The sequence below is a fragment of the Grammomys surdaster genome, unplaced genomic scaffold (assembly GCF_004785775.1).
Source record: "Grammomys surdaster isolate TR1022 unplaced genomic scaffold, NIH_TR_1.0 255, whole genome shotgun sequence".
Classification (NCBI taxonomy): domain Eukaryota; kingdom Metazoa; phylum Chordata; class Mammalia; order Rodentia; family Muridae; genus Grammomys; species Grammomys surdaster.
The window spans coordinates 6,476,841-6,500,455 of record NW_021604696.1 but is presented as its reverse complement, the minus strand read 5'-3'; the positions used below and the strand labels follow the sequence as shown (position 1 = coordinate 6,500,455).

Below are 23,615 nucleotides of genomic sequence, written 5' to 3'. Positions count from 1 at the left end.
GGGAGGGGTCCTAGGAGTGGGAGGGGTTCTAAGAGTGGGAGGGGTCCACAGAAGAATCCTGAGTACCTTGGGTTTTGTTTGTTTGTTTGTGTTTTTGGTTTTGATTTTTTGAGACTGGGTTTCTCTTTATAGCCCGGGCTGTCCTGGAACTCAGTCTGTAGACCAGGCTGGCCTCAAACTCAGAAATCCGCCTGTCTTTGCCTCCCAAGTGCTGGGATTAAAGGCATGCGACACCACTGCCCAGCCCTGAGTATCTTGTTAATGAGTGAATGCTGAGAGGATTGTTTTAGAAACTATGAGTGGCTCCAATGGTACCAGGTTTGGAAACTTTTCCTGTGCTATAGACAGTATTCACTGGACAGTAGGTGGGAATTCCTTATATTGGGGGGGAGGGCGGACTCTGAGTTGGGAATGAAATGCTCACCCTGCCACAGTGTGAGCTGTTGAAGCTACAGATGGTACTGTTGGGGCCATGGGCTCAGTGTCACTTAGTTCTGTGTCTAATTATGATGGCATTGCAGTCTTCCTGGGGCTGCGGATGTAGCTCAGGTTTCCATAGCATGCAGGATACCCTAGCTTTCCTCCCTAGCATGTCGTGGGCCTGGCTGTGGCAGCACACTCTATTCCCAGAACTGGGGAAGGTTGCAGATAGAGAAACTCAGTCATCTGATGGCAACCAGGGCTACATAAATGTCTCAGAAAAACAAAACTAAGAATGAACCCCTGAGCCCCATTCTAGACTACTGTGAAGCTCCTTGACTGAGTACCCTCATGTGTACACAGATGAAAGGCTCCTCCCGGGTAGCTTGGGCCCAGCTTCCTGCCTGACTTTTGCTGGGTGATTAGATGTCACACCAGCCTTAGGAAGAGTTGGATACCCTTGCCCAAGGATTGCTGTCTTAGGCATTCTAAAATTCTAAGTTAATTTTGTGATTGGAAGTGATAAATAAAGTGAATCTTGGGGTCATCAGAGCACCCTAGGGCATTTTTAAATCCCTTCCTTTCCTTAATTGTTCACTGAAGTTATAAGCTTTCTCAGAATCCATTTCTGAGAATTACTTAATAACACGCTGGCAATTACCTTGTTCTAAATGACAGTTGCATAAGAGTAATTTTATGGTGGCTTAATTATCCACTGATAGACTACATAGCCCTCGGGTCCTGTAGCACATACGTTATGCTGGTGGTTCACAACATCTGGGAAGCTTCCCTGGGGACTCCCCCACCTCCATACCCTGGTCCGAGAGGCTGACATGCTTTACCTTGCCTCACACGAACGAGCCTCTCTTTCTTACGTCAGACCGTGTGCTGGACTCCTTCTGACCACCTGGGCCCCGCCCACAGCACAGTTCACTCTTAGCATAGTTGGCTTTACTAAGGAGGAGAGGAATGCATGCTTCGGGATACACACCCCTTCGCCCCCTCTACCCCCCCACGAACTGGGCTGAGCTGAGCGTGTGAGGCTTCCTCTCAGTGCTGGTAGTTGGGAGCTGTGGAGATTTGCTGAGGCAAAGCTGAAGTGCCTCAAGCACAGTGACTTTCTAATCTTGTGCTGCCGCGCTCCCACGGAGCTTCGCCCTGCCCCCGTGTCGTAGGTCAGAGCGACAACAGTGATTTGGGATGTATGTCCATGAGGCTCAATTAGAGGGCAAATGATCCCTCTGGATTAGAGTTAATTTTATGGTCTTGTACAGTAGGTTTTTTGTCTTCTGGGCAAGAGCTGTATCCTGAGACCTGAGCAGTACAAGACATCTCAAACTTGGAAGAGTTCACTTTTCTTTGTTTTTGTTTGCTCTCTTTTTTCCCTTGTGCTATAGACACACAGTGGTCTGGGAGACTTAGCTCAGTTGTGTTTGGGCAGTGCAAGACGGTTTGTTTCACAGAGCTGCTAAAAGCCCCAAGTCCCTCCATGGGGTAGAGAGGCCTTTGTAGTAGGCTCCTTTGAGAGTCTGGTGACAGCCAGACAGGCTCACTGCATGCAATGAGGCACCTGGCAGGTTCTTTATATACTGTGGGAGCTTCAGGAGCTTGCTGGGTGCCCTTCATGGACCCTAAAATTCTGTTTGAGGGTTTTGGTTGCTAACTCATCCACCACAGCAGGGTCATAGCTCTCCCAAGGCTGTCCTTCTGACTTGGTTTCCTGTGTTCTGTGTCCTGTCTTGTTTCTGTAATAACCTGCTGGACCCACTCAGGCCCAGAAGAGGCGCTACTCTCCAGGAGTCCAGGTACTCGGCTCTTGACTCCCCTCGCTCATCCCTTGTTTTCACAGTCCATCTGACAGTTCTTGCTGCTTAGATTCCATGTGGCTGTTGTCTCAGGAGTTCCGAGTCTCTGGTCTTGACTGCATTTCCACCTTGCATGTTGACTGTCTGGAACAGTGTGGAGCTTGTCCAAGGAGCGCATGCCTCATCTTCCCTTCCCCCTTCATCACTCTGCCCCTCTGCATTGACTTGCACTGGATCCTTCTGGAATGATTAGCTCACCAGTTTTGAAGAAGAATTTGCTTGTACATCTCTGTTGGAGAGAAAGCATCTCTTTAAGTAGTGGGAACCCAAGTAGGTAACATGGACATTTTTAAGTTTTCCTACATGTGGGACACTGTCCTCTCACTCTTGGTATCCTTTCCGGAGGTTACATGTGCATGAGCTGGACGTGGTGACTGAGAACAGTGGTTGTGGCTAGAGAAGCCCTCAGAGCCTGTCCCAGTAGTGCTTTCTGGATTCATTTAGCATCAAGTACTGGCAGGATTTTAGGGTCAGAAAGGAGCTATCCAGAAACAGGTATTTTGAGAATGCCTGCTGTGTGCCCAGCACTTCACTTGGCAAAGGGATAGGGCTGAAGTGGAGACCTGGAGATGACTTTCCTTTTCAAGAAGGAGCTGGGAAGAAAGGTATCTATCCATGAGGAGGAGACTCTTGGTGGGCAGTACCAAACAGTGATTGCTGGGAGGAGCAGAGTGAACCCCAGCATCTTGCAGGGCCTCTTCAGGTCTACCCTGGGTCTGGAGAACTACTAACATCAAGTGTGGAGTCCCTGCTCCCTGAGTCCATGTCCCCAATGCATGATCATCTGTATGTGGGTCCGGCAGGGTGGGCTGCTTAAGATGAGGCAGGGGGTTCCTCTCACTGTATAGTGCAGGCATTACTGAGAGTCTTCCTTCCTGTCTGCTTTTCCCTCCTTGTGTTCCAGCGGGTATTCCCCTACATCTCAGCCATGGTGAACAACGGCTCCCTCAGCTATGATCACGAGCGGGACGGGCGGCCCACAGAGCTGGGGGGCTGCACAGCCATTGTCCGCAATATCCGTTATGACACTTTCCTCGTGATTCGCTATGTCAAGAGGCATCTGACGGTGAGTGCTGTCTTGGAGCAGCTGGGGGTATCCACTGCCTCTGCTCCTGTGGCCTGACCCTGGTATCTCTTTGCTTTATTCCAGATAATGATGGATATTGATGGCAAACATGAGTGGAGGGACTGCATTGAGATGCCCGGGGTCCGACTCCCCAGGGGCTATTACTTCGGCACTTCCTCCATCACTGGGGATCTCTCTGGTACTGCACTGCTCTTTCTCCCTGTGCCTCAGTTGATCCCTTTTGTCAGGACCCCAGGCTTGGTGAGGCCCCTTAGGACAGCTAGATAGGGAGCTATAGGGGCCACTCAGATGGTTTAAGAGTGCTGCACATTCTTGTCTCGATCTGTGGAAGCTCCAATCCAGGCTCCTTTGGGACAGTTGTATCCAGGAGCTACCTCAAGCAGCGAGTGTGTGCCTCCCCTGGGCAACTCTTGCGGCCTGTGCCTCTCAGCCTGCACATGCTGCTGTGGCCAGTTTCCCTTCTTACAGCTGCTTCTTGGCTCCATCCTTCCCTCCTAACCATCCCCAGTCTCCCTCCCTCTTTGTTCAGACATTTGAATGAAGCGTGGGTACAAGTTTGCTAGCCATCTGCCTCCTCCCAAGCTGTACTTGGTACTGTTAATGTCTGCTGTGCCATCTGCACGCTATAGAGACCCTTGCCCTGGCTCTGTTCTGACCAGCAGCGTCTGCCTCCTGTGCACAGTGCACTGGTCCGCCTTTGATTCATCTCACCAGCACTGGAGCTCCTACCTTCCTTGGTTGTCATGCCAAAACCATACCTAGTTTTGGCCTGGGCAGCCAATTTATAAAAATGTCTATAAACTTCCAACCTATAGAAGTATAGTTTTGCCAGGCAGTGGTGGCACATGCCTTTAATCCCAGCACTTGGGAGGCAGAGGCAGGCAGATTTCTGAGTTCGAGGCCAGCCTGGTCTACAGAGTGAGTTCCAGGATAGCCAGGACTATACAGAGAAACCTTGTCTCAAAAACACAAAAGAAACAACAACAAAGTAGAAGTATAGTTTCGTTGTCATTAATGTTGGCTTTTTGTTGTTGGTTTATTTGGATTTTACTTATTTGTTTCCATTTTAGTCTTGCTTTGTACCCATGCCCTGACCTAGTGATGAAGCCTGCTTCAACCTCATATGTGCTGGAGTTACAGGTGTCCACCACCACACCCAGCATTTTTGTTGTTGTTTGTTTTAATTTCTAGGGCTTGTTGAGAAAGTTCAGCTATTCTCATCTATCCTAGGCTCTTATGTCCACATACTGTAGAATATTGCCTAGGGTTAGTTACGAAAGAAGGAAAGACAGAAAGGCAAGAGGAAGGAAAAGGCAGAGGCCAAAGCAGCTGGGTCTCTGAGTTTGCGGCCAGCATGGTCTACACAGTGAGTTCCAGGACAGCCAGGGCCATATAGACCTGCCCACAGGAAGGAAGAAAAGAAAGATGAGCCAGCTACCTAACAGATTCAGGCCAGTCTGAGCTACAGGGTGATACTCTTGTCTCAAAAAAGCAATGAAAGAAAGAAAGGGAAGGTCAGTTTTCTGCATAGCTTCTTTGATGTTTTGTTTCTTTGTTTTACTTTGTTTTGTCTATGTAGTCCAGGCTGGCCTAGAACTTGCTGTGTAGCACAGGCTAGCCTTGAACCTCAGATTCTTTCTTACTCAGCCTCCCATATGCTGAGATTACATACATGATTCTATGCCTGGACTGCCCTGGCTTTTTATCCTGTCCTGTAGTTTAAATTTAGTTTCAGCAGCACAAACATTTTCTAGACGAAGGTGAAGTGAAGACTGTAGCAGACCAAGGAGCTGTGGATATGCCCTGATAACAAAAATAATCTGAAATCCAGGCCTCTGGCAACAGCCAGCCTGGAAGGAAGTAAGTCAATCCCCGCTAAAGGGAGCAGAGCTTCGTCAAGAGTTAGCTGATACTACATCTGTGGCAAGAAACGTTACAAGCCTGGAAGTCAGAAAGGCCCGAAGGCCATTTACTCTCAGCAGTCAGGAGACAGCTGTGGTGGATCTCTGTGAGTTCTAGAACAAGGGCTACATAAAAAGACCCCGTCTCAAACAAATAAAGTTTTAAAAAGCCCAAACCCAACTTAACAAGAACAAAAACTTTAAAAATGAGAAGTTGTGCACAAGGCTGTCGCCTATAATTCCAGCATCAATAAGATTGAGACTAGAAAGTCAGGTTTGGGGCCAGCAGCCTGTGCTACCTAGTGGAACCTGTCTCATAAAACCAAACAAGGAGAGATGTAGGCCTGGGTATGGTGCCCAGCACATATAATCCCAGTACTCTGAAGGCTTCAAGGCCAGTCTGTGCTGCACTGCAAAACCATGTGTTACATGCTTGTACTAACACATGTAGAGAAAGAGCACTCGTGATCTCCTTTCTAGTAGCGTTAGGAAGATGAGTGTCAGAATTCTAGGGACCCAAAAAGAAAGAGAGTTGGGAAGCACAACATCTTCAGTGCGGGTATTCTTAGCCTCACTCACCAAGACCCATTAAACAGATGCTGGGAGACTATTTCTCCTCTCTGTCTGTGTGCATGCATGTTTATGCATGTGCACATGTGTGCTCATGCTCCACCATGAAGAAGCTGCAGTGTGCTGTGTCTCCTCTCACTACTAAAAGGTCTTAATGTATAATAGGGGTTTAATTATCTTTCAGTAGTTTTTAAGGTTTTAAATGTTTATTTGCGTGTGTGTGTGTGTGTGTGTGTGTGTGTGTGTGTGTTGTATGTACATGTGTATGCAGGTGCCTGCATAGGCCAGAGGATGATGTCAGATCTCCTGGAGCTTGAGCTCCAGATCTTTCTAAGTCATGTGGTATATGCTGGGAACTGAACTCTGGCCTTTATCAAATGCTCTTAACCACTGAGCCTTCTATCTCCCTAGCCCTAATTATTTTCAATATTATCTTTAATTTTTTTATTATGTAAGTAATGCATAGTTACCAGTAAAATACATAGAATATATCTAATTCTGTCTTCTTTTAGATGAGAAAAGTATGAAGCTTTAACTTTTTTATTTTTTTTAAGATTTAGTTTATGTATGAGTACACCATAGCTATCGTCAGACACACCAGAAGAGGGCATCAGATCCCATTACAGATGGTTGCGAGCTACTATGTGGTGGCTGGGAATTGAACTCGGGACCTCTGGAAGAGCAATCAGTGCTCTTATCCTCTGACCCATCTCTCCAGCTCAAGCTTTAACTTTTTAAAAAAGTTTTTTTTTTTTTTTTTTTCTGCTGCTGCTTTTGAGATTACTGCATCTCCCTGGCTGCCCTGAGTCTCCTGTGTGTCCGAGATAGCTTTGAGTTTGCACCAATCCTGTCTCTGCCTCTCAAGCGCTAGAATTACAGGCATGTGCCTCCACACTTGCCTTTTTTCTTGAGTTAAGTGCAGGTACCACAGGCATGTGCCATCACAGGTCTCATGTGAGTGACACTCTGCTTAGCTCATGCGCACTGGCTCTGTACCCTGTCTTCCTGCCCCTCCTGCAGGTCTTCCTTCCCCAGTCGTCCTCCCTGTGCATTTGTCTTGTGTATTTGAATCTCCATTCTGCATGTGAGAGAAAGCAACTGTATTGTGTCCCCATTACCATGCCTTGGTTCCACCTCCGTTCTCCTGTCCGTTTCCATGCTCCCCTGAAAGGTCTCCTTCCTGTCAGTGTGTCAGTGAACAGAGAGGCTTGTATCTGAGGCTTGAAGCAAGATGCGAACTCCAGAAGCCCTTGTTGAGGGCAATGGAGTAATCCTCCGTTCTCCCTCCTTTAGATAACCATGATGTCATTTCCCTGAAGTTGTTTGAGCTGACTGGAGTGAGGACCCCAGAAGAAGAAAAACTACATCGAGATGTCTTCCTGCCCTCAGTGGACAATCTGAAGCTGCCGGAGAGTGAGTGTGGGATTTTGGGAAATGGCCCTTGCTAGGGGAGGAGGCTACAGTGTCCGTGGAGTCTGGGGTGACTGGCACCCAGCTGTCAGGTCCTTCTGTGCTCCTGTGAGGCACAAGGGATGCCTGCCCTCCTCCCCAACTGTCCTGTTACAGGCAAGCAGCAGCAGGTGAGCGGCTGCTTCATTTTTAAATTGAACCAGCTGGAAAGGGGAGAGAGGGTGTCAGGGATCTGGTTCCTCAGAAGTGGGTGTCAGAAACTGGGGACTGGACAACCTGTTGACCCATTGTAGGGTGGGCTCCATCTTCCTTACTGTTGGTTCTTTACTTCCTCAGTGACAGTCCCACCGACGCCCCTGAGTGGCCTGGCTCTCTTCCTTATCGTCTTTTTCTCCTTGGTGTTTTCCGTATTTGCCATCGTTATTGGGATCATACTCTACAACAAATGGCAGGACCAGAGCCGGAAACGCTTCTACTGAGCCCGCTGCCGTCAGTCCCGTGTTTACCAAAAGGTGTGGTCTGAGCATACAGCCTGGCGAGTCGGCCTGTTGTTCAAGGACTGTGTTCTGTCACTGGAGCTTTGAACACAGGGACCCTGCATCTTCACAGTCATCCACCGGAACATCTCACTGGCCCAGGACAACACCGAAGGGCTGAGCAGCTGTGGTGTGCCTTTCCCTGGAGAGTCCTTCCAGTTAGGAGGACTATTAGGCATCTATTGTGACGCCTAAATTACAGAATTGGGCGGATAACCCGAGCATGGACTGGATGCAGCAGACCTTCCACTGCATTTTAAAATTCCCAAATAGAAAACCAGAACTGGAGACCCGCTTACTAGTTTTTGCTTTTGCCCATGCCCCTTTCTACTTCCGGAGCTCCTTGGCAACCTGGATGGAGCCGTCTCCCTCACACACCTGTCTCCCTCCATTCTCTGTCCTCTTTACATCCATCCTTAGCTAGGAAGGTTTGCCCCTCCCATTAGGTGGCCCCGGGGCCCCCTGCAGTCACTCACTGCTTCAGCCTCTCCTCTCTGCTGGGTGGGTCTTGTTTCCGACGGTTGCTGTGTCTTCAGCTTTCCTCATCAGAGCAATTCAGGCCTTTGGATGGTTTGGCTAGAAGTTGTTACAAATCAAGAGAAGCTTGGAGTTCACAACTGAGGTCCAGGTGTGCCTCAGAGAGCAGTGCTGGCTGCGTCTGATCATGTAGACTCTTTCTGGACCTTCTGGAGCCTTAGTTGCATGTTTTGTGTGTGTCCTGATTCTTGGGATCCTGCTTTGAATGTTGGATGTGAAAAGCAGCTTTCTTCTTATTCCCTGGACACGCCCCCGTGATATTTGGCCTCTTACTGAGAAGCAGCAGTGAACGGAAAGCCCTTCGTCCTCTGTGCCTGGAAAAGTTCTGGTCATCGAGCAGCAGCACAGCTTGAGTGCCCTTGTGTGTCACCTATTACACTGCCTTATTCTACAAGTGTCACATGCTGCTCACCTATCCACCCTGTGGTTAAATTGGTTACAGGCTAGTCTCCCTGGAGGGCCTGACAGAGTTCTCTGTAGCCCAAGGAAAAGTCTTCATAAAGTAGCTGATGGAACCAATCATGAGTTCTGGCTCAGTGGCCTTCTTGTAGAGCGTGCTTGGTTTGGGGACTCCAGCCTTTCTCCTGAGCCTCGGGTGTGTCCACTCTTACCCTGTCCTTCCTGGATGGTTGGGAAAACCCTCACCCCATCCATCTGTAGACTAGGAAGAAGGGTCACCCTGGCTGCAGGTGAGAGTTCATCTTCTTAGCCTCGTCTTTCCCATGTAGACATTAAAGACGTTAAAAGCCTCATGTCTTTAATTAAGCAGGATAGTCTATGTTGCCCTTATGCAGGAGAAAAAAATATGGGGCGCAGAAAGTCTAACACCCTCCCCCAGTAGCAGAATAGCTTAAGGGTGTGAGGGCCAGGGAACAAATTGGGATATAGAGGTTGGCCCTCGGACCAGGAGTTCTGAAAAGAAATGGTAGTTTTATCTGTTTGTGCTCAAAGGGAGCATGGGTGGATCCTGTGGTAGAGGACCTAAGTGGCCTGTTGAGAGGACGCTCATAGCCATAGACTGAAAGGATTTGCTCACAGGAAAAGTGAGAGAGTGAGTCAGGTTAGCATGACTCCTACTCATGGGCACCTTGATGCTTTAATGGAAGACAGAAGATAGGCTTTGCAGTCCCCGTGTAGCCTGGGAACTAGTCTTTTCCCTTTTGAGAAATGTGTATAAGAAAACCACCCATGTACACACCTTTAATCCCGGTACTCAGAGGCAAAGGCCAGTGGATCTCTTGAGTTCAAGGCCAGCCTGGTCTATGGAGCAAGTTCCAGGACAGACAAAACTACACAGAAAAACTCTGTCTCAAAAAATTAAAAACAGAAAACCAAACCAATTAAAAACAAAACCTACCCATTCAGCATCCTACATCCTGCCCCAGCTTTTGTTTTTTGTTGCAGAAGCAAATGACTTCCATGACGAGAGAGGCTGTCTTTCTGGGTCTTGTAACCCCAGAGTGTGTGCTGGAGGAGGTGGTGCCTGACCCCGTGCACTCACACGTGGACAGTTCCCCTTCCCCTTCCCAGGACTGGATGGGATGTAAATGTGGCCTTTCACATCATCTTCGATCCCAACCCCCAAGTCTTAAGGTGGCTCTGTTAGAAAAACAAATTTATTTCAGTGAAAAATTACAGCTCTGTTCTTCTTGTAAGAAGTGGTCTCTAAACACGAGTCAGAGTGTGCATAGCCCCTTGGACATGCCCTAGAAGACGCAAACAAGAATCTGCCAGGAAACCCGAGGCACAGAGTACTTGGCAGGTGAGAGAAAGGAAGGTCAGATCATGGAGCTAGAATCTCTGGGAAGATATCTCTTGCAAGATCCCTGGGTACGTGGCCCAACGTTGGCCCGTGGTCTTTTAAAGGCTTTAGCTTTGAGCCCTCCATGGTAAAAATGGAAGAGTTGATATTGCTGGTGTTCACCGAACCGATGAGGTTGACTATTTTAATGGGAGGATACATCCGAAGTTTGGGTTTGATCCAGGTCATGGCCAAATAGTTCTAGAGAAAAGAGACACCAGAGTAGCCTAAATAGTAACTTGAATGTGTTCTGAGAGGTAGTGCAGGAGTGGCCAGTGCCTTTGCCCTTCCCCGTGGTTAGCACTCACCGGAGCGGAATAGACGAAGTTGAACAGTACAATCCCTATAACCAGCGTCACCACTAGGCATATGATCTTGGAGCGGTAGCGTTTGCAGATTACATAGCAGAAGTTTTTAATAGGTGACCGGTACCACAGTAAAGAGGCGTCGTTTCGCCTGCCCGTGACAGTAGACACCAGGAACGGAGGGCAAGAGCAACCTTCAGGTCAAGTGATCCAGAGCTGAGGGCTTCCCTTTCTTAACAGGTTGGGGAGCCAATCTCAAGTCCTATTTTCTAATGTAAACTTAACTATGTAGGAGGAAGTAGCTGTCCTTTCTACATGGAGGCCCACCAGCCATCACCCTATACCAAGGAGGAGAAAACTGGGCTTGCACCTCCACCCTCCAGGGCCCTTACTCAGGAGGATGAAGTGTAGGGAACTGGTTGGGTTCAGACTGGCCTCGCCCTGCTGGCCTGATTAGAGCTTCCTTCTCTGGCAGCATCTCAAGGGTCATGTTGACTTTCCCCTAGGAACACCAAAGGACGGAGCAGGGGCTGCTGTGTCAGAGAGTAGGGCAAGGTCATTTCAGGACCACTTCCCTGCCTCCACAAAGGAAAAGAGGTTTGGCTACAACCCCCAGAAGTTTGCTAGAGAGGTCCTATTCACTAAACACATTCCCCAGCCCCTACCGACAAACGCCACTTGTCACCCTCTTGGACCTGACAAGGCCACCATCCAGTTACATTGGTCTTCTTAAAGAGAGAGATACGCTTATGTGGGGTGAAGGGCCATTTGGAGTCACTCTCCATCATCTTGAGGGAGCATTGCCTGATGTTCCGAGCCGGAAGGGGCATATCCGATAAATCCAGCTCCAAGACCCCTGAACTCACAGAAAGGCTGTTGTTAGCAAAATGAGTTCCTCGTCCCATGTCACAAACCCTCCATCAGGACCTCACCTAAGAAGTCATCTGGGGAAAAGAAGTCATTGTCCCATATCTGGATGATGAGCCGGGCTGGAAACTTCATTGACGTGGGATCCAGGCTCCATATGTAGTCCTGGAGGATAGCAGAAGGCTGCTAGTGGCCTGCCTCTTGGACATTTCCCTCAGATACCCACTTGTCCACTAGTGACAGACTATCAAGGAAGAGGGGTTCTGCCTGAGGACATGTCCTAACATCCTATAACAGCTTGCAGGTCTCTGAAAGGAGGGGAAAATCTCTTGGAGCCTAGGGCTCTTTCCCCTTTCTCCTTCTTACCCCCTTCCTTACCTTGTGGCTTTGGACGCATACACGCTCGGCTGTCAGATAGTCCATGGTAAAGATGAATCTCCAGTTAAAGGTGGCCTCTCCAGTGAAGGAGTGGTAGTGGACATCTGTCTTCTGAGCATCCTTCTCTAGCCCAAAGAGCCACCTGGGGACAGAGTCCTTTCACCTGGGGCTCCTGTGTGTGGTCCCCATCCCCTAGACAAGGCTCCATCAGGCTGTCAAAACCAGAGATCTAGGAGGCCCTCTGGAGCCCTCCTCCCCTGCCTGCCTTACCCTTTCACGTAGATATCACTCATTTTCTCTCTACTGAAGGTCTCTCGGACAAGGTCCACTTCGGCTGTGCTCCAGATGATACAGCGCAGTTGGTACCTGTAGCCACTGTGCTCTGAGGCTGGGGTGAGGACCAGCCCCACAGCCACAAACAGCCTGCTGAGGGAGGAGCTGCCCACGGAGCTTGGACTTGGGCAGTAAAGCTCTTTCTAAACTTGATTAAGAATTCCTTCTGCACGGGCTTGTGGGCAGAGGCACCCTGTACCCTTGGGGGCTGAGCTGAAGCTCCATGCTCAGGGACAGAGCTTTAGTGTACTCACCGTTTAGGCTTCCTGGGGCTGATGTTGACTCGTGGCCCAGGAGGCCCCAGCATCTTGGGGAAAATATCCACCCACATTTGTATTTTTCCCTAGAGTCAGAATGGATTTGCTGGTTTGGGGTTGCTGGTCTCTTTGGACTTGGATGGCATGAGGGTGTGACATATGGATTGGTCCACCACCCAGGGGCAGGGCTTAGGGATGACAAGTGTCACCTGAGAGGTGACAGTGACCACCTCCCAGCTCCATTAGCTTTTGGCTAAGAAGGCAAGTGAATAGGGGTGAAGGATCAGGCTCGGAGAGCATGTGGGCGTTGGGCTCTCACTTATGGCTGGATAGAGAGTGAGGAGGTCATGCTAGACGGCCTGTTGGTAGGATCCATGCTGGGGCTGGGCCTCATTTACTCACAGCATGGAAGCCCTAAGTAAGGGGAAACTAGATAGGAAGGCCCTTTGTGTTGTGTGGCCACAGCCCAAGGATGTTAAGCCGGCCACAAAGTAGAGACTTCAGAGGGTGGGGTGGGGACAATATGAGAATTAGTGGTGTAAATGGTAAGAGGCGGAAGGGAAATGGTGGCACCCCCAGCCTTGGGAAACAGGTAAAGAAATATGTTCTGCCTGTCAAACCACTGACCCACTTTAATTTTTCTAAGTTGACCCGTTTGAGAAAGTCAGTTTAATGAGGATGGTTATTTTAAATTTTTCTCAGTAGAAGACTTCATGAATATGAAAGATTTAGAGAAGATGAAGCCAACTTTATGGTTGGACAGCGAGGGATAAGTAAGATGCCCTTGGTGGGGGGCGGTTCTGTGTCCCCAGGTTCTTTGCCATAGAGAAGACAGCCTGCAGTTAAGTGGCCGGAACTGTGGTTTGTGTATCTGTACCCTCTGATCTATGATACCACCTCCCTACACCCAGGAGATTACAACAGTGGCACTGTTGGTTTTCTAGGACAGCCGAGAGCTTTCCACAACTGTTGTGAGGCCTCCATTTCTAACGGCCCTTCCAGGTGTGAGGTTCTTGCCGCTGGGGCGTCTTTCCTACTAATGTGCAAACCGTGCTTGGCTCCTGTCTGTGCACTTACGTGAGCTGTTGGCCTGCCCTTGCCTCTCACTGTGGACGGTGTCCTGGGTGGATGGACACCCATGTCTCCTGGTCCAGTTCAGTCCATAGGAGGCAGGAACAGCCTCTTCTTCACATACCTGGTCAATACCTGGCTGGCTGTTACTGTATAGTGTGCGAGTCTCTACATGCTCAGGAACCAGTCCCTGGGTGTTCAGGATGTACAGCGCCAGGCGCTCCTTCTTAGGCCCCAAATTCTCATAGGTAGGGGGTGTGGACTCTGGATTGGAGACAGGATCATGATGTCATTAGATTTCCTGTCTGAGCACCTTTCCCAGCCCTGCCAGGATGTTTGGCTACCATCACTTTCTATGACAAGGGGAAAGATGTTGCTCTCTAACCAAGGGCAAACTCTCCTCTCCTGCCCTCCTCTCTTCTCCCTCTGCCCGGGTCCTTACTGGTTCCCAGAGGCTACACCTGTGCTCACCAAAGCTCTGCAACTTGAATTTTTCCCCATTGTAGTAAATTGAATCTCCCTCAAGGTCAAATACAGGTGGAGGCAGCCCTTTCTGTTTGGCATAGCGGTAGAGAAGGTAGCTCGGGGTCATCTGATCCCTCCACTTAAAGGGCCCTGACCTGTGGGAGTATCCAAGAGGGACAAAGGGAAGGAACAGGTCCTTCCCACCTGGGTTGAGCTGCAGGTGAGGGTGCTGGAAGCATGGGCAAAGAGGCAGGTCTAGCCCAGTTCCCAGCTACTTCTTAGGAAGCTGTGGGTTCACGGCTCCCCTCACCCAGCTTGTTTGCTGAATGGGTCCACACTCACTTGCAGTAGGATTTAGAGAGCCCACAACGGGCCCCAAAGCCAGACAGGAGTCGGTTCTCAAGGTCAATGACTGTAGTTCCAATTTCATCATCAGAAGTAATTAGGTCAAAATCATACAGCTGGATCTCCAGGTCCTTCTCCAGCGGGATGTTACAGGTAAGCTCGTACATCCTAGGGAAGAGGCATCGCAAAGAGGCTGCGGACTGGTACTCTCTGCCTCACTGGCTAGCATCTCAACCCAAGTGTCCCTGCTTCACCTCTTTCTTCATTCACAGGGAACGTGGGCAGCAGAGCACAGGCTAGAAAGGCCTTTGTCCACCCAGCACCCCGTTCCCCTGAGCTGAAAGTAGCTTGAAAGTAAGATGGCCGGGGTATGGAGGCCTGGGTGAGCACCTTTCTTTGGGAAAAGGTGGTGGGTCATTCATTTATCTTCCACCTGGCGAGTCACTAAGAGTGAGGTGCTGCTTACAGGGATCTTGGAGGCTCTGAAGGAATGCCTCTGCTTGCTGGAGCTGCCCTCCAGCACAGCATGGAGAACTAGAAAGAAGGCTGGGGGGGTGACTAGGGGCGGCTCACATGCCAAAGATGGGATCCAGAGTGTTGGGGTGGTAGGAGTCCCGGCTGCCAAGTTTTGTCTGTCCTAGTTTCAGGATCACATAAGGGTCACACTGGGAAGGAAGGAAGAGGGGAGTCAGGGTTGGTCAGGGAGGGTAGGAGCATCGGAGCAGGGTGGGAATGGACTGTGTGGAATCCTTGGGGGTGACTGTGTGAGTGTAAACAGCCCAAGACATTTGGGCATTCAGTTGGGGTCACTGGTGACAGATGGGACTTTTTTTTTTTTTTTTTACCAGGCCATTGTAGTCCTGTGGCTGCAGGTTGATGGCTCGTATCAGGTACACCCGTACCAAGCACATCTGAGGGAAGTCCTCAATCTCAGGCCAAGCCGAGAACTGTCGTGGGGGTTTAGGGGCATCCGGGTCCTCAGGAAAGGGGTAGATGCGGAAGAGGCCCTGGGGGGTGAGAAGGCGTTGGCAGTGCTAGCCTAACTTTGTAAAGTGTACCCCAATCCCAGCCACCTGGGTATAACTGGGGGAGGGGTGGTTAGGCTAAGGGTAAGCAGCAGGAGTCTTCAGGCAGGGACCATTGAGTTTAAAGGGGGCCACTGGGCAAAGCACTCAAAGCTACTTGGTGTTCCCAGACTATGCTGATATCAACTCTACATACCCATCCCTTCAGGTTTGAACACATCTGTGTCTTTGGGGGACCAGCATGAGCCAGAGCTAGGAGTCTGAAGGTCTTGCCTTCCTCGTTCCCTGCCCGCATAGACCGATCTGTGTTGCTCTACTTCTGTAGCTGTTTCTCAGTCTCTGGCTCATCTTCCTCAGAGATGTGCAGAGCCAGGGCTTTTATTAAAGATTTTGGGGGCAGATGGGCTACAGAGAGACAGGTAGCCAAACTAGCATAGACATACCTTGAATTCCCCTACCACAGGACTGTCCACCTTGGGCTTCTCTTGGTAAAGTTTGAAGGTCTGGCAAAAGTCCTGCAGGCCCTGGAAGGCCTGAACGGCCTCCAGCTCACAGTCATATACCTGAGGGGTGTATGCAGGACCTGGGCTGCTGAGGAGCCATTTGGAGAATCAAGAGCTGAAGAGACTCCCAGCACCCAAGCCTTTCCCTAAGAGTTTGCCCTGCCAGTAGCCATACTATCTGCTTCAGATGGAGCAGCTGTTGGAAGGGTCCCTGGTATTCTTAGGGGACAATGTAGAAAGTCCCCCTCCTTTGGTGATAGATGGGGTACAGAAAGACAGGTAGCCAAGATTCTTTGGCTTCTTTGACATATCTTGAATTCTCCTACCACAGGGCTGTCCACCTTGGGCTTCTCCTATTAAAGTTCGAAGATCTGAGAGAATGTTTAACAGGATCCCTGCTCTAAGCCGAGTGTGGTGGTGCATGCCTGTAGTTCTAGCACTCAGGAGGTAAAGGCCGAAAACTCAGGCGTTCAAGTTCATCTGCACCTACCAAGCAAGTTGGAGACCTGCTTGCACTACACAGGATCTTATTTCAGACAAGGCAAAACCAAACTGTTCTGCCATTTGGCGGTTCCCTGACAAAACAAGGCCAAGTCTCTAGCCCCTCCCAATGGAGGCTCTGTTCTCCCCCTTTCCCAGGACCCTCCAAACCTTTAGGGTGTGGTAGCTTTTGTAGTTGTACTTCAGGGATTTGTCTGCATTGCCCGTGGCCCAGGATAGCTTGCTCCACCAGTCCACCTCCTGCTCATAGTCGTCCTGACCGAGAAGAGGCCTTTGCTGGCCCCCAGGCAAGGCTAGAGCCCACCCCGCCTCCCTGAATTGATTGGGGTTGTCCCTCGTTCCTTGGTCTGAGTCTGCTTTACCTCGTCTTTGCTGGAATCGAACCAGAACTTCTTGTAGACAAAGTCTAGGAACTGAAAAGGGAGGAAGGTCCGAGAAGAATGGCAACGGCAGGCTGAGCAGGCTCACCCGGCTCTCCTGCCCCCCCTCCCCCGGGGCCTTTCCATAGGCCTGTCAGTTCAGAGATGGGAGGGGGAAGAGAGGACCCCCATGTGTCCATCTGGATGGACAGGACTCAAAAGTACTCAGAAATGCAGAACCTCACACTCTGAACCCGAGGAGGCAGAATATTTATTTATTTATTTACTTATTTATTTAATTTTGCAAGAGTCTCACCATGTACCTAGGCTATGATCCTCCTGCCTCAGCCTCTCCATTGCTGGGATTACGGTCGTAACTACTATGGCCCACCCAGCAAAATCAACCTTCCCTTCCTCCCATGTCTTGTGTTAGGTATGGAACTCAGGGTCTGTTCACTCTAGACAAACAACCTGTCACTCAAGGTACATCCCCTAGTCCTTGTTCTTTTGAGACAGTGTCTTGCTTATGTAGTGCAGGCTGTCTCAGACCTGCAATCTTCCTGTCCCGTCTTTCTGAGTGCTGGGATTACAGGCATGGAGTGCTATGCCTGGCTGCGTCTGCTTTTGATGAAGGCATTTAGGGACTGCTATGTATTAAAATGTGTTGCTCTTGCCTGAGAGCTATAGTCATGATACATTAGGGGTAGAGGGACTTGGGACAAAATCTTAATGACTGGCAACTCTATCAGGATCCTTCAGGGGCCAGGGGTTCAGGTCAGGAGGTCTTAGTCCACACAATGCTTGTATGTTAGTTTTCTTGGTGCTGTGATCAAATACCTGACAAGAAGCAACTTATGGGAAGAAGGGATTATTCTGGCTCACGGTTCCAGACATCATGGCGAGAAAGAGACAGGGCCTGGTGCCTGAGACAGCTGGTTTCATTGCATATGAATTTGGGAAGCAGTGATAAATGCCATTGCTCAGCTCTCTCTTTTTGATTCCATGTAGGACCCCAACCCACGGGATGCTGCCACCCAGACTCACCGTGGGTCCTGCCGGGATGCTGCCACCCAGACTCACCGTGGGTCCTCCCGGGATGCTGCCACCCAGACTCACCGTGGGTCCTCCCGGGATGCGGCCACCCAGACTCACCATGGGTCCTCCCGGGATGCTGCCACCCAGACTCACCATGGGTCCTCCCGGGATGCTGCCACCCAGACTCACCGTGGGTCCTCCCAACCCATTACACTCATCTAGATAACCCTCACAGACATGCCCAGAGCATGAGAATCTAAAATTCTTGAACCTCTGTAAAAATGGTTAACCATCACAGTTGCTCAAAAAGCAAGGTGGAGTTCTGTCTGGCTTATGCACGCGCACACATGCACACACGCCCACACCACATGTACCCCACACACAGATGAAGACACAATAATAAATAAAAGCATAGGTGAGCTGGATGAATACCTGTAATCCCAGCATCTGGGAGGAGGCAAGAAGTTTGGGAGTTCAAGTTTTTCCTCTACTACACAGCAAGTTCAAGACCAGCCGTAAACACATGTGACCCTCTCTCCTCCTAGCACGGCCCCCACTCAGGAGATTCTCACATGCAGACCTGACTGAGGACCAAACCCTTAGCCTTCTCTTGTAGAGTTAAGCCACCTCATAGGAATGTTTAACAGATGCCTCTCTACAGGGACAAGATCGTTCACGTAAAAGGTAAGAGAAAAGGTAGCCTGGGACCTTTACTCACAGTATCAGGCTTCTTTATAGACAGAGCTGTGGAGAGAACACAGTCATGAGCCTCAGGAAGGGAGAAGCCAAGGCAGAAGGGCATGAACCCCACAAAGGAGCCAGGGTCCCACCCTACTCCTATTGAGGGCTTCCTGGAGAGAGAAGAGACAAGGCCAGGAGAAAGAATCCTACTTGGCAGCTTGACAGTTGTGTAGTTCAGAGACCAGGGGTCACAGAAATAGGGCTGGAGGAAGTCAATATTGGCTTGTCCGACCACAATCTGCTGGCCATATTCCTGGTTGTCCACCACTTTCACCACCAGGGGCTGTGCGTGGGTCTCCTCCATAGGCATGAACTACAAGCCCAAAGAGGGGCAGGTGAGGCCCCTCAAGAGGAGGAGACTGTTCAGCCCCTGCCCAGGGCCTCTTACCACTGTGAAGAAGAAGGTGGACGTAGGGAAGTTGGGGTTCTCCTGGAAGTTTCTAATGGGTTCTGTCCGCAGGGATTCTTCCCCACATTCCAGCAGGAGCTGAGGGTAACGCACCTTCGTCATGTTCCGAAGGCCCCAGGCCATAATCTGCCAGAACCAGGGCAAGGGGCAGACAGCACCTCTTAGTCAGGGTGTGTGTGTGTGGGGTCAAACTGGCATCAGGAAGCATGCCAAGGTTAGGAACGAGGCAGTGACAGAGCTAGAATCTGAGGGTCCCCCAGGTTGCTCTGCCCTGTGAGTGGACAGGCTGGTTCTCAAGATCTGGCTGCTGGCTGCTCTCTCCGTGAAGAAGGTGTCATCTAAGCACCAGCTGAATCTGCCCTCCCCCCCCCCCCCCCCCCCCCCCCCCCCGGCCTCCACGCCGGTAAGCAGTAAACCTGCTCACTGCTGGCTTGCTGGCTCCAGACAGTTCTCAGACGTTTGAGGTCCTGAGACTGGCTTCCTCTAGAGCCCACAGAAGCAGATGGTACCCAGATTTTTCAGAGTCCATATTACCATTTAGCTTATTGCTGACTTGTGTCCCTGCTCCATGACCAACCAGTGACTCAGCACCCTGTAATTTCTCTCTCAACTGACAAAGGAATTTCTGAACTCTTCACCAGACCCTTCTAGGGGGCAGAATGGGGAACAAACCACAAATTGGAACAGGGCACAGAATAATCAATGTGGGGACCTCCATTTGGTCTCAACCAGGGATGGGTTAAATCAAGGTCTGTCACTTAGTCTCTGATCACTCTCTCTACAATATGTCATCTCTGAGCCTCTAATTCTTCCCCAGGAAGTCAGTCCCTGGTACACAGGGGTCAGTACAAGATGATCCCAGGTCTCCTGCCCTCTGCCTGACTCGCCATATTGTCTAAGCCTCTGCCCTCGATTCTCTTCAGAGAACGTGTTCTTAGGCTTCAAACTTTAGGTCAGGTTTTCAGAAAAGCCTCCCCAAGAGCTCCAGGCTGCTCTGGGAAAGGCTTCTCGCTGCTCATCTCTCCCCATCTGCACACACCTCAATGGCCATCATTTTCACACTGGGCCGGATGTTCTTGGGAAGCATGTAAATCCCGTTCTTACAGGGGATGCTTAGGATTGGCTGATGTAACTCTTTCAGCTTCTGGAGGGCAGGAGAGGGAAATCAGAGCATGAGGCCCTGGGGGCTGGTACCACTGCTCCTATCCCCATCCTAATATGTCCCGGAACCATGGGTTGAAGTTGGACGGGACTTAATGGGGGAGGTTGGCCAGGTTGACAGCACCGAATCCATATTAAGCCTCAGACCCCTGTGAGGGGAAGGTGAGGGCCCTGGTGTTTGTGGAAACCTGGAGGCGGGAGTAGGGCAGGGAGAGCATGAGCCCTGCTCTTCCAGTCTGTACCTGTGTCTCTAAGATCAGCTCACAGGATGCCAAGATCTCACCCTCTTCCTCTCCCAACTCTCTTACAAGGGGGCGCCACCTCAGGGGGGTAAAGACCCAGTCTTGGAGGCCCAGCCAGACAACTGGGGGCCACATGCTCCGTCCCCACAAGATCTTGTTTCCCTAGAAGAGAAGGGAGCTCATAGAATATAGAGGATCAACCAGGCTACCAGCATGGGCTTCTGAGGAGGAAGGGCCCCACAGTAACGTGTATACATAGCCTCACTTGTTCTAAAATACACCACTATCCGGAAGCAAGGCTGAGAGGTAGGTCTTCCTCCCTTAAGCACAGTCTGCTGTACCTGTGAGTCATGCTGCCACAGTTCCAGCACCACAAGTGGGGGGTTCTCTCTGGTATCTTTGGGGTCTTCAAACAGCAGAAGGTGCTGGAAGATGAGTGTCTGGGACCACGTCGGAGCTGCAGAGCTTCGCAGGGTCTGGGTGCACAAGCTATGGTTCAGGAAGACCACTTGGATGAAAGGTTCTAGATCATGGAGGGAGAGCAGGACGTCACAACTCTAAGCTGCCAAATGAGGTTCTCCTCTCCTCTGCAGCAGCAGCCGTTAGACCTAGGAGACTCAGGACAGGCAGCCCCTGTGGCTGTGAGCCCTTGTAGAATGCAGCCCTCCTAGAATGCAGGCACTGCAGATCGTGTGCATGCCTCACAGGCCAGGGGGACCTTTGCTTCCATCCATAGAAATGCCAAGCCCACTATGGTTACAGCCTGACTTTCACAGGGATGGAGGAGGTCTAGGATAAGCTGTCTCCTTACTGATCGTCCACAGCAGCAGTGACTCCTTTGATATGGCTGGTGATGCTCAAGGGACACAGATCTCAGCAAACATCCTAGGTCCCTGACAGCCATTGCTTATCTTCTATAAACAGTGCCATTAACAGGACACGGGAGAAGTAATCCGCTTGCCTCCTAAATGGCTCTGTGGTTCTTCCTTACATGGGGTCTCTTTCCTTTCTCTCGTCTACAAAGCCTCAAGTGATGTGGTTCCCCAGCATGTCTGTCTGTCTGTCTGTCTGTCTGTCTGTCTGTCTGTCCTTTCTTATTTTGTGTGCATTTGTGTTTTGCCTGCACGTATCTATATCTGTATTTGCATCTATATATCTGTGGGAGCGTATTGGATCCCCTAGAACTGGAGTTACAGACAGTTGTGAGTTGCCATTTCAGTGCTGAGAATTGAACCCAGAACCTCTGAAAGAGCAGTCAGTGCTCTTAGCCACCGAATTCTCTCTCCAGCCCAGCATATTGCTCTCCTTCACATCCCACGCGTCACCCTTCTTCCGGTCTCTGCCATACAAGTTCCTCCCTCTTCTAGGCCTACTAAGGGGTCCCAGCTCAGTGACTGAGTTCCTTAACTCCCCCCTTCAAATTATAGAGCACTGAGGTCATAGCTTAAGAGCACTCTGGGTTTGTAGTCTTCGCTTGGTGGGTCTTTCCCCACAAACAACAGTCATTAGCTTTGCACTGGCTAGTGTTGTGTCAGCTTGACACAAGTTAGAGTGACTGCAGAGTAGAGAGCCTCAATGAGAGACTGCTTCCATAAGACCAGGCTGTAGACAAGCTTGTTGGGCATTTTCTTAATTAGTGATTGATGGGGGAAAGGAAGGTCAAACCTATGGTGGGTGCTGCCATCCTTGGGCTGGTGGTCCTGGGTTCTAGTCAGTAAGCAACACTCTTCTATGACTCCTGTATCATCTCCTGCTTCCTGGTTCCTGGCCTGTTTGAGTTCCTGCCCTCATTGCTTTGGATGATAAGCTGTCATATGGAAGTGTGAAGGAGATTAACCCTTTCCTTTCCAAGTTGCTTTTGGTCATGGTGTTGTATCCCAACAGTAGCAACCCTAAGACAAGCTTCTTGGGAGAGAGGTCTCCATCTTTGTCACAATTTCATCATGGTCTTATGTGGGTATGTCGCCAGGTTTTGAGGAATAGGAGACAGGGCTGAATGACAAAGGGGCGTTCCTACCCTGAAAGGTCAAGATCTGGTTGTACATCAGATTCCGGGCCTGGTAGATATAGCAGAAGAGCTGGTAGTAGTGAGGTTCTGGGTAAAGAGAAGTCTCCTTCATTACCTGTCCCCAGACTCCTCACATGCTCCTCCCTACTCCCTGGCCTCCGGCCCTGGCCTCTGGGGTCACTCAGTAGACTCCCAGGCCAGGCTTACTGTTGAGGATGCAGTAGATGAAAGGTGTGGTGGGAATCCGGGGATCCTCCGGGGTGTGCTTCCAGTCCTTCCAGAGCTGCCACGACGTCTTCTCCATTTCCTTCTTAGGTTGTTTTTTCTGCTCCACTGCCTGTACCCAGAAAGCTCCCCCCCTTAAATTCAAAGGCCTTCCTGACTTTTCTCCAGGCCCTAGCCCCTCACTACCTCTCCACAGATGTCACCCGCCAAACTTGAAGGGTTGGGGCCCGGTCAGCTAGGGTCAGGGATATGTGTTCTCTATCCTCTGGGATATGGAGTAATAAATGTCACCTGAAGCAGGGAAGCCTTACCAAGGATCCCTCCAGGAGGAATATGGGAGCTACACCCCTGTCCTTGTTGGGCGCCAGCCTTCGGTGCCAGCAGCGGCGTCGGAACCGGCTTGTGGGCTGAGGGTCCAGGTGGAACCTGGAGTCGAATGTGCCATACTCCCAGCCTTCCTTTCCCTCCTCAGAGAGGTCTTGCTGCAGGGAAGAACGTAGGGTCTTAGAATCATGTTCCTGTCCCTGCTTCACAAGCCACCCCTGCCTGTGTCCCAACCAGGACCCTTGCTGTAAATGCTTCACCATCTGCAGGAAGGAGAGGGTCTCCTGCTCCTGGCTCAGCTCCTGGCCCAGCTCCCTGCGATTCCGAAAGCGCACGCGCACCCACCGTCGCCGGCGGCATGAGTGGTAAGTCTTTTCCACTGAGTTCCAGATCTGAGGCAGGCCGGAGGGTGGGATCCCCACTCCATACTCCCAGCCTGCAAGGGCAGCATCATAGCCTCTGGGTCCACTTGAACCTGCAGACTTGGGGGCTTTGACATGCCTGAGAAAAGGGCCCTAGGAAGACAGGTCCTGGGCACAGAGGAGTCTTCATGTCCAGGAAGATGTGCTTAAATTGTGTAATTTAGACTACCCGGGACTGGCTGCAGCAATTGCTTGTGTCTGGGGCTAGGCCTCAAGATTTCCAATCCACTGCTCCTTTCCCAGAGCCACTTTGGGTAAACTAGGACTCTATACCTAAATCCATGTCCGCAGGCATCCACCCACCAGGTTTGCTCTGGGTCAGGCCTTGGGAGGTGCCTACTGCATCTCAACACTAGGGTCTATATCTATGAATATATGACTATTCCCTAGAGGCTGGGAACCCCAGAAATTCAGACGCATCCTGCCCGAGGGCTTGGCCACTCAGAGGCTTCCAGAAGAACCAGACTTGAATGTTTCAGGGTCCCAGGCCTTGGTGCGTGACTTGTCCGGAG

The 23,615-nt window shown here is 50.6% G+C and overlaps 2 protein-coding genes across 2 annotated transcripts in view; one reads left to right on the top strand and one right to left on the bottom strand.

Annotated features, from left to right (window-relative positions):
• The window catches only part of Lman2l (lectin, mannose binding 2 like), a 22,528-nt gene extending 13,677 nt beyond the window's left edge, over positions 1–8,851 (top strand). The window contains exons 5-8 of the mRNA XM_028775488.1: positions 3,190–3,351; positions 3,436–3,550; positions 7,137–7,256; positions 7,590–8,851. Of these exons, the coding sequence (XP_028631321.1) occupies positions 3,190–3,351; positions 3,436–3,550; positions 7,137–7,256; positions 7,590–7,732 (540 nt within the window). The 3' untranslated portion in view covers positions 7,733–8,851. The remainder of the gene's footprint in view (positions 1–3,189; positions 3,352–3,435; positions 3,551–7,136; positions 7,257–7,589) is intronic.
• A 1,070-nt stretch (positions 8,852–9,921) lies between these two features.
• Fer1l5 (fer-1 like family member 5) overlaps positions 9,922–23,615 on the bottom strand; it is a 49,913-nt gene continuing 36,219 nt past the window's right edge. Inside the window, exons 28-54 of the mRNA XM_028775471.1 lie at positions 22,942–23,117; positions 22,669–22,839; positions 22,340–22,469; positions 22,142–22,219; positions 20,466–20,647; positions 20,125–20,286; positions 19,761–19,865; positions 18,701–18,847; positions 18,463–18,625; positions 18,290–18,315; positions 16,540–16,590; positions 16,328–16,432; positions 15,617–15,736; positions 14,994–15,155; positions 14,722–14,813; positions 14,146–14,316; positions 13,810–13,958; positions 13,463–13,602; positions 12,265–12,353; positions 11,948–12,043; positions 11,678–11,819; positions 11,365–11,464; positions 11,098–11,288; positions 10,825–10,934; positions 10,436–10,583; positions 10,201–10,328; positions 9,922–10,152 (exon numbers count right to left, since the gene is read on the bottom strand). Coding sequence (XP_028631304.1) covers positions 10,110–10,152; positions 10,201–10,328; positions 10,436–10,583; positions 10,825–10,934; positions 11,098–11,288; positions 11,365–11,464; positions 11,678–11,819; positions 11,948–12,043; positions 12,265–12,353; positions 13,463–13,602; positions 13,810–13,958; positions 14,146–14,316; positions 14,722–14,813; positions 14,994–15,155; positions 15,617–15,736; positions 16,328–16,432; positions 16,540–16,590; positions 18,290–18,315; positions 18,463–18,625; positions 18,701–18,847; positions 19,761–19,865; positions 20,125–20,286; positions 20,466–20,647; positions 22,142–22,219; positions 22,340–22,469; positions 22,669–22,839; positions 22,942–23,117 — 3,377 coding nt within the window. The 3' untranslated portion in view covers positions 9,922–10,109. The remainder of the gene's footprint in view (positions 10,153–10,200; positions 10,329–10,435; positions 10,584–10,824; positions 10,935–11,097; positions 11,289–11,364; positions 11,465–11,677; positions 11,820–11,947; positions 12,044–12,264; positions 12,354–13,462; positions 13,603–13,809; positions 13,959–14,145; positions 14,317–14,721; positions 14,814–14,993; positions 15,156–15,616; positions 15,737–16,327; positions 16,433–16,539; positions 16,591–18,289; positions 18,316–18,462; positions 18,626–18,700; positions 18,848–19,760; positions 19,866–20,124; positions 20,287–20,465; positions 20,648–22,141; positions 22,220–22,339; positions 22,470–22,668; positions 22,840–22,941; positions 23,118–23,615) is intronic.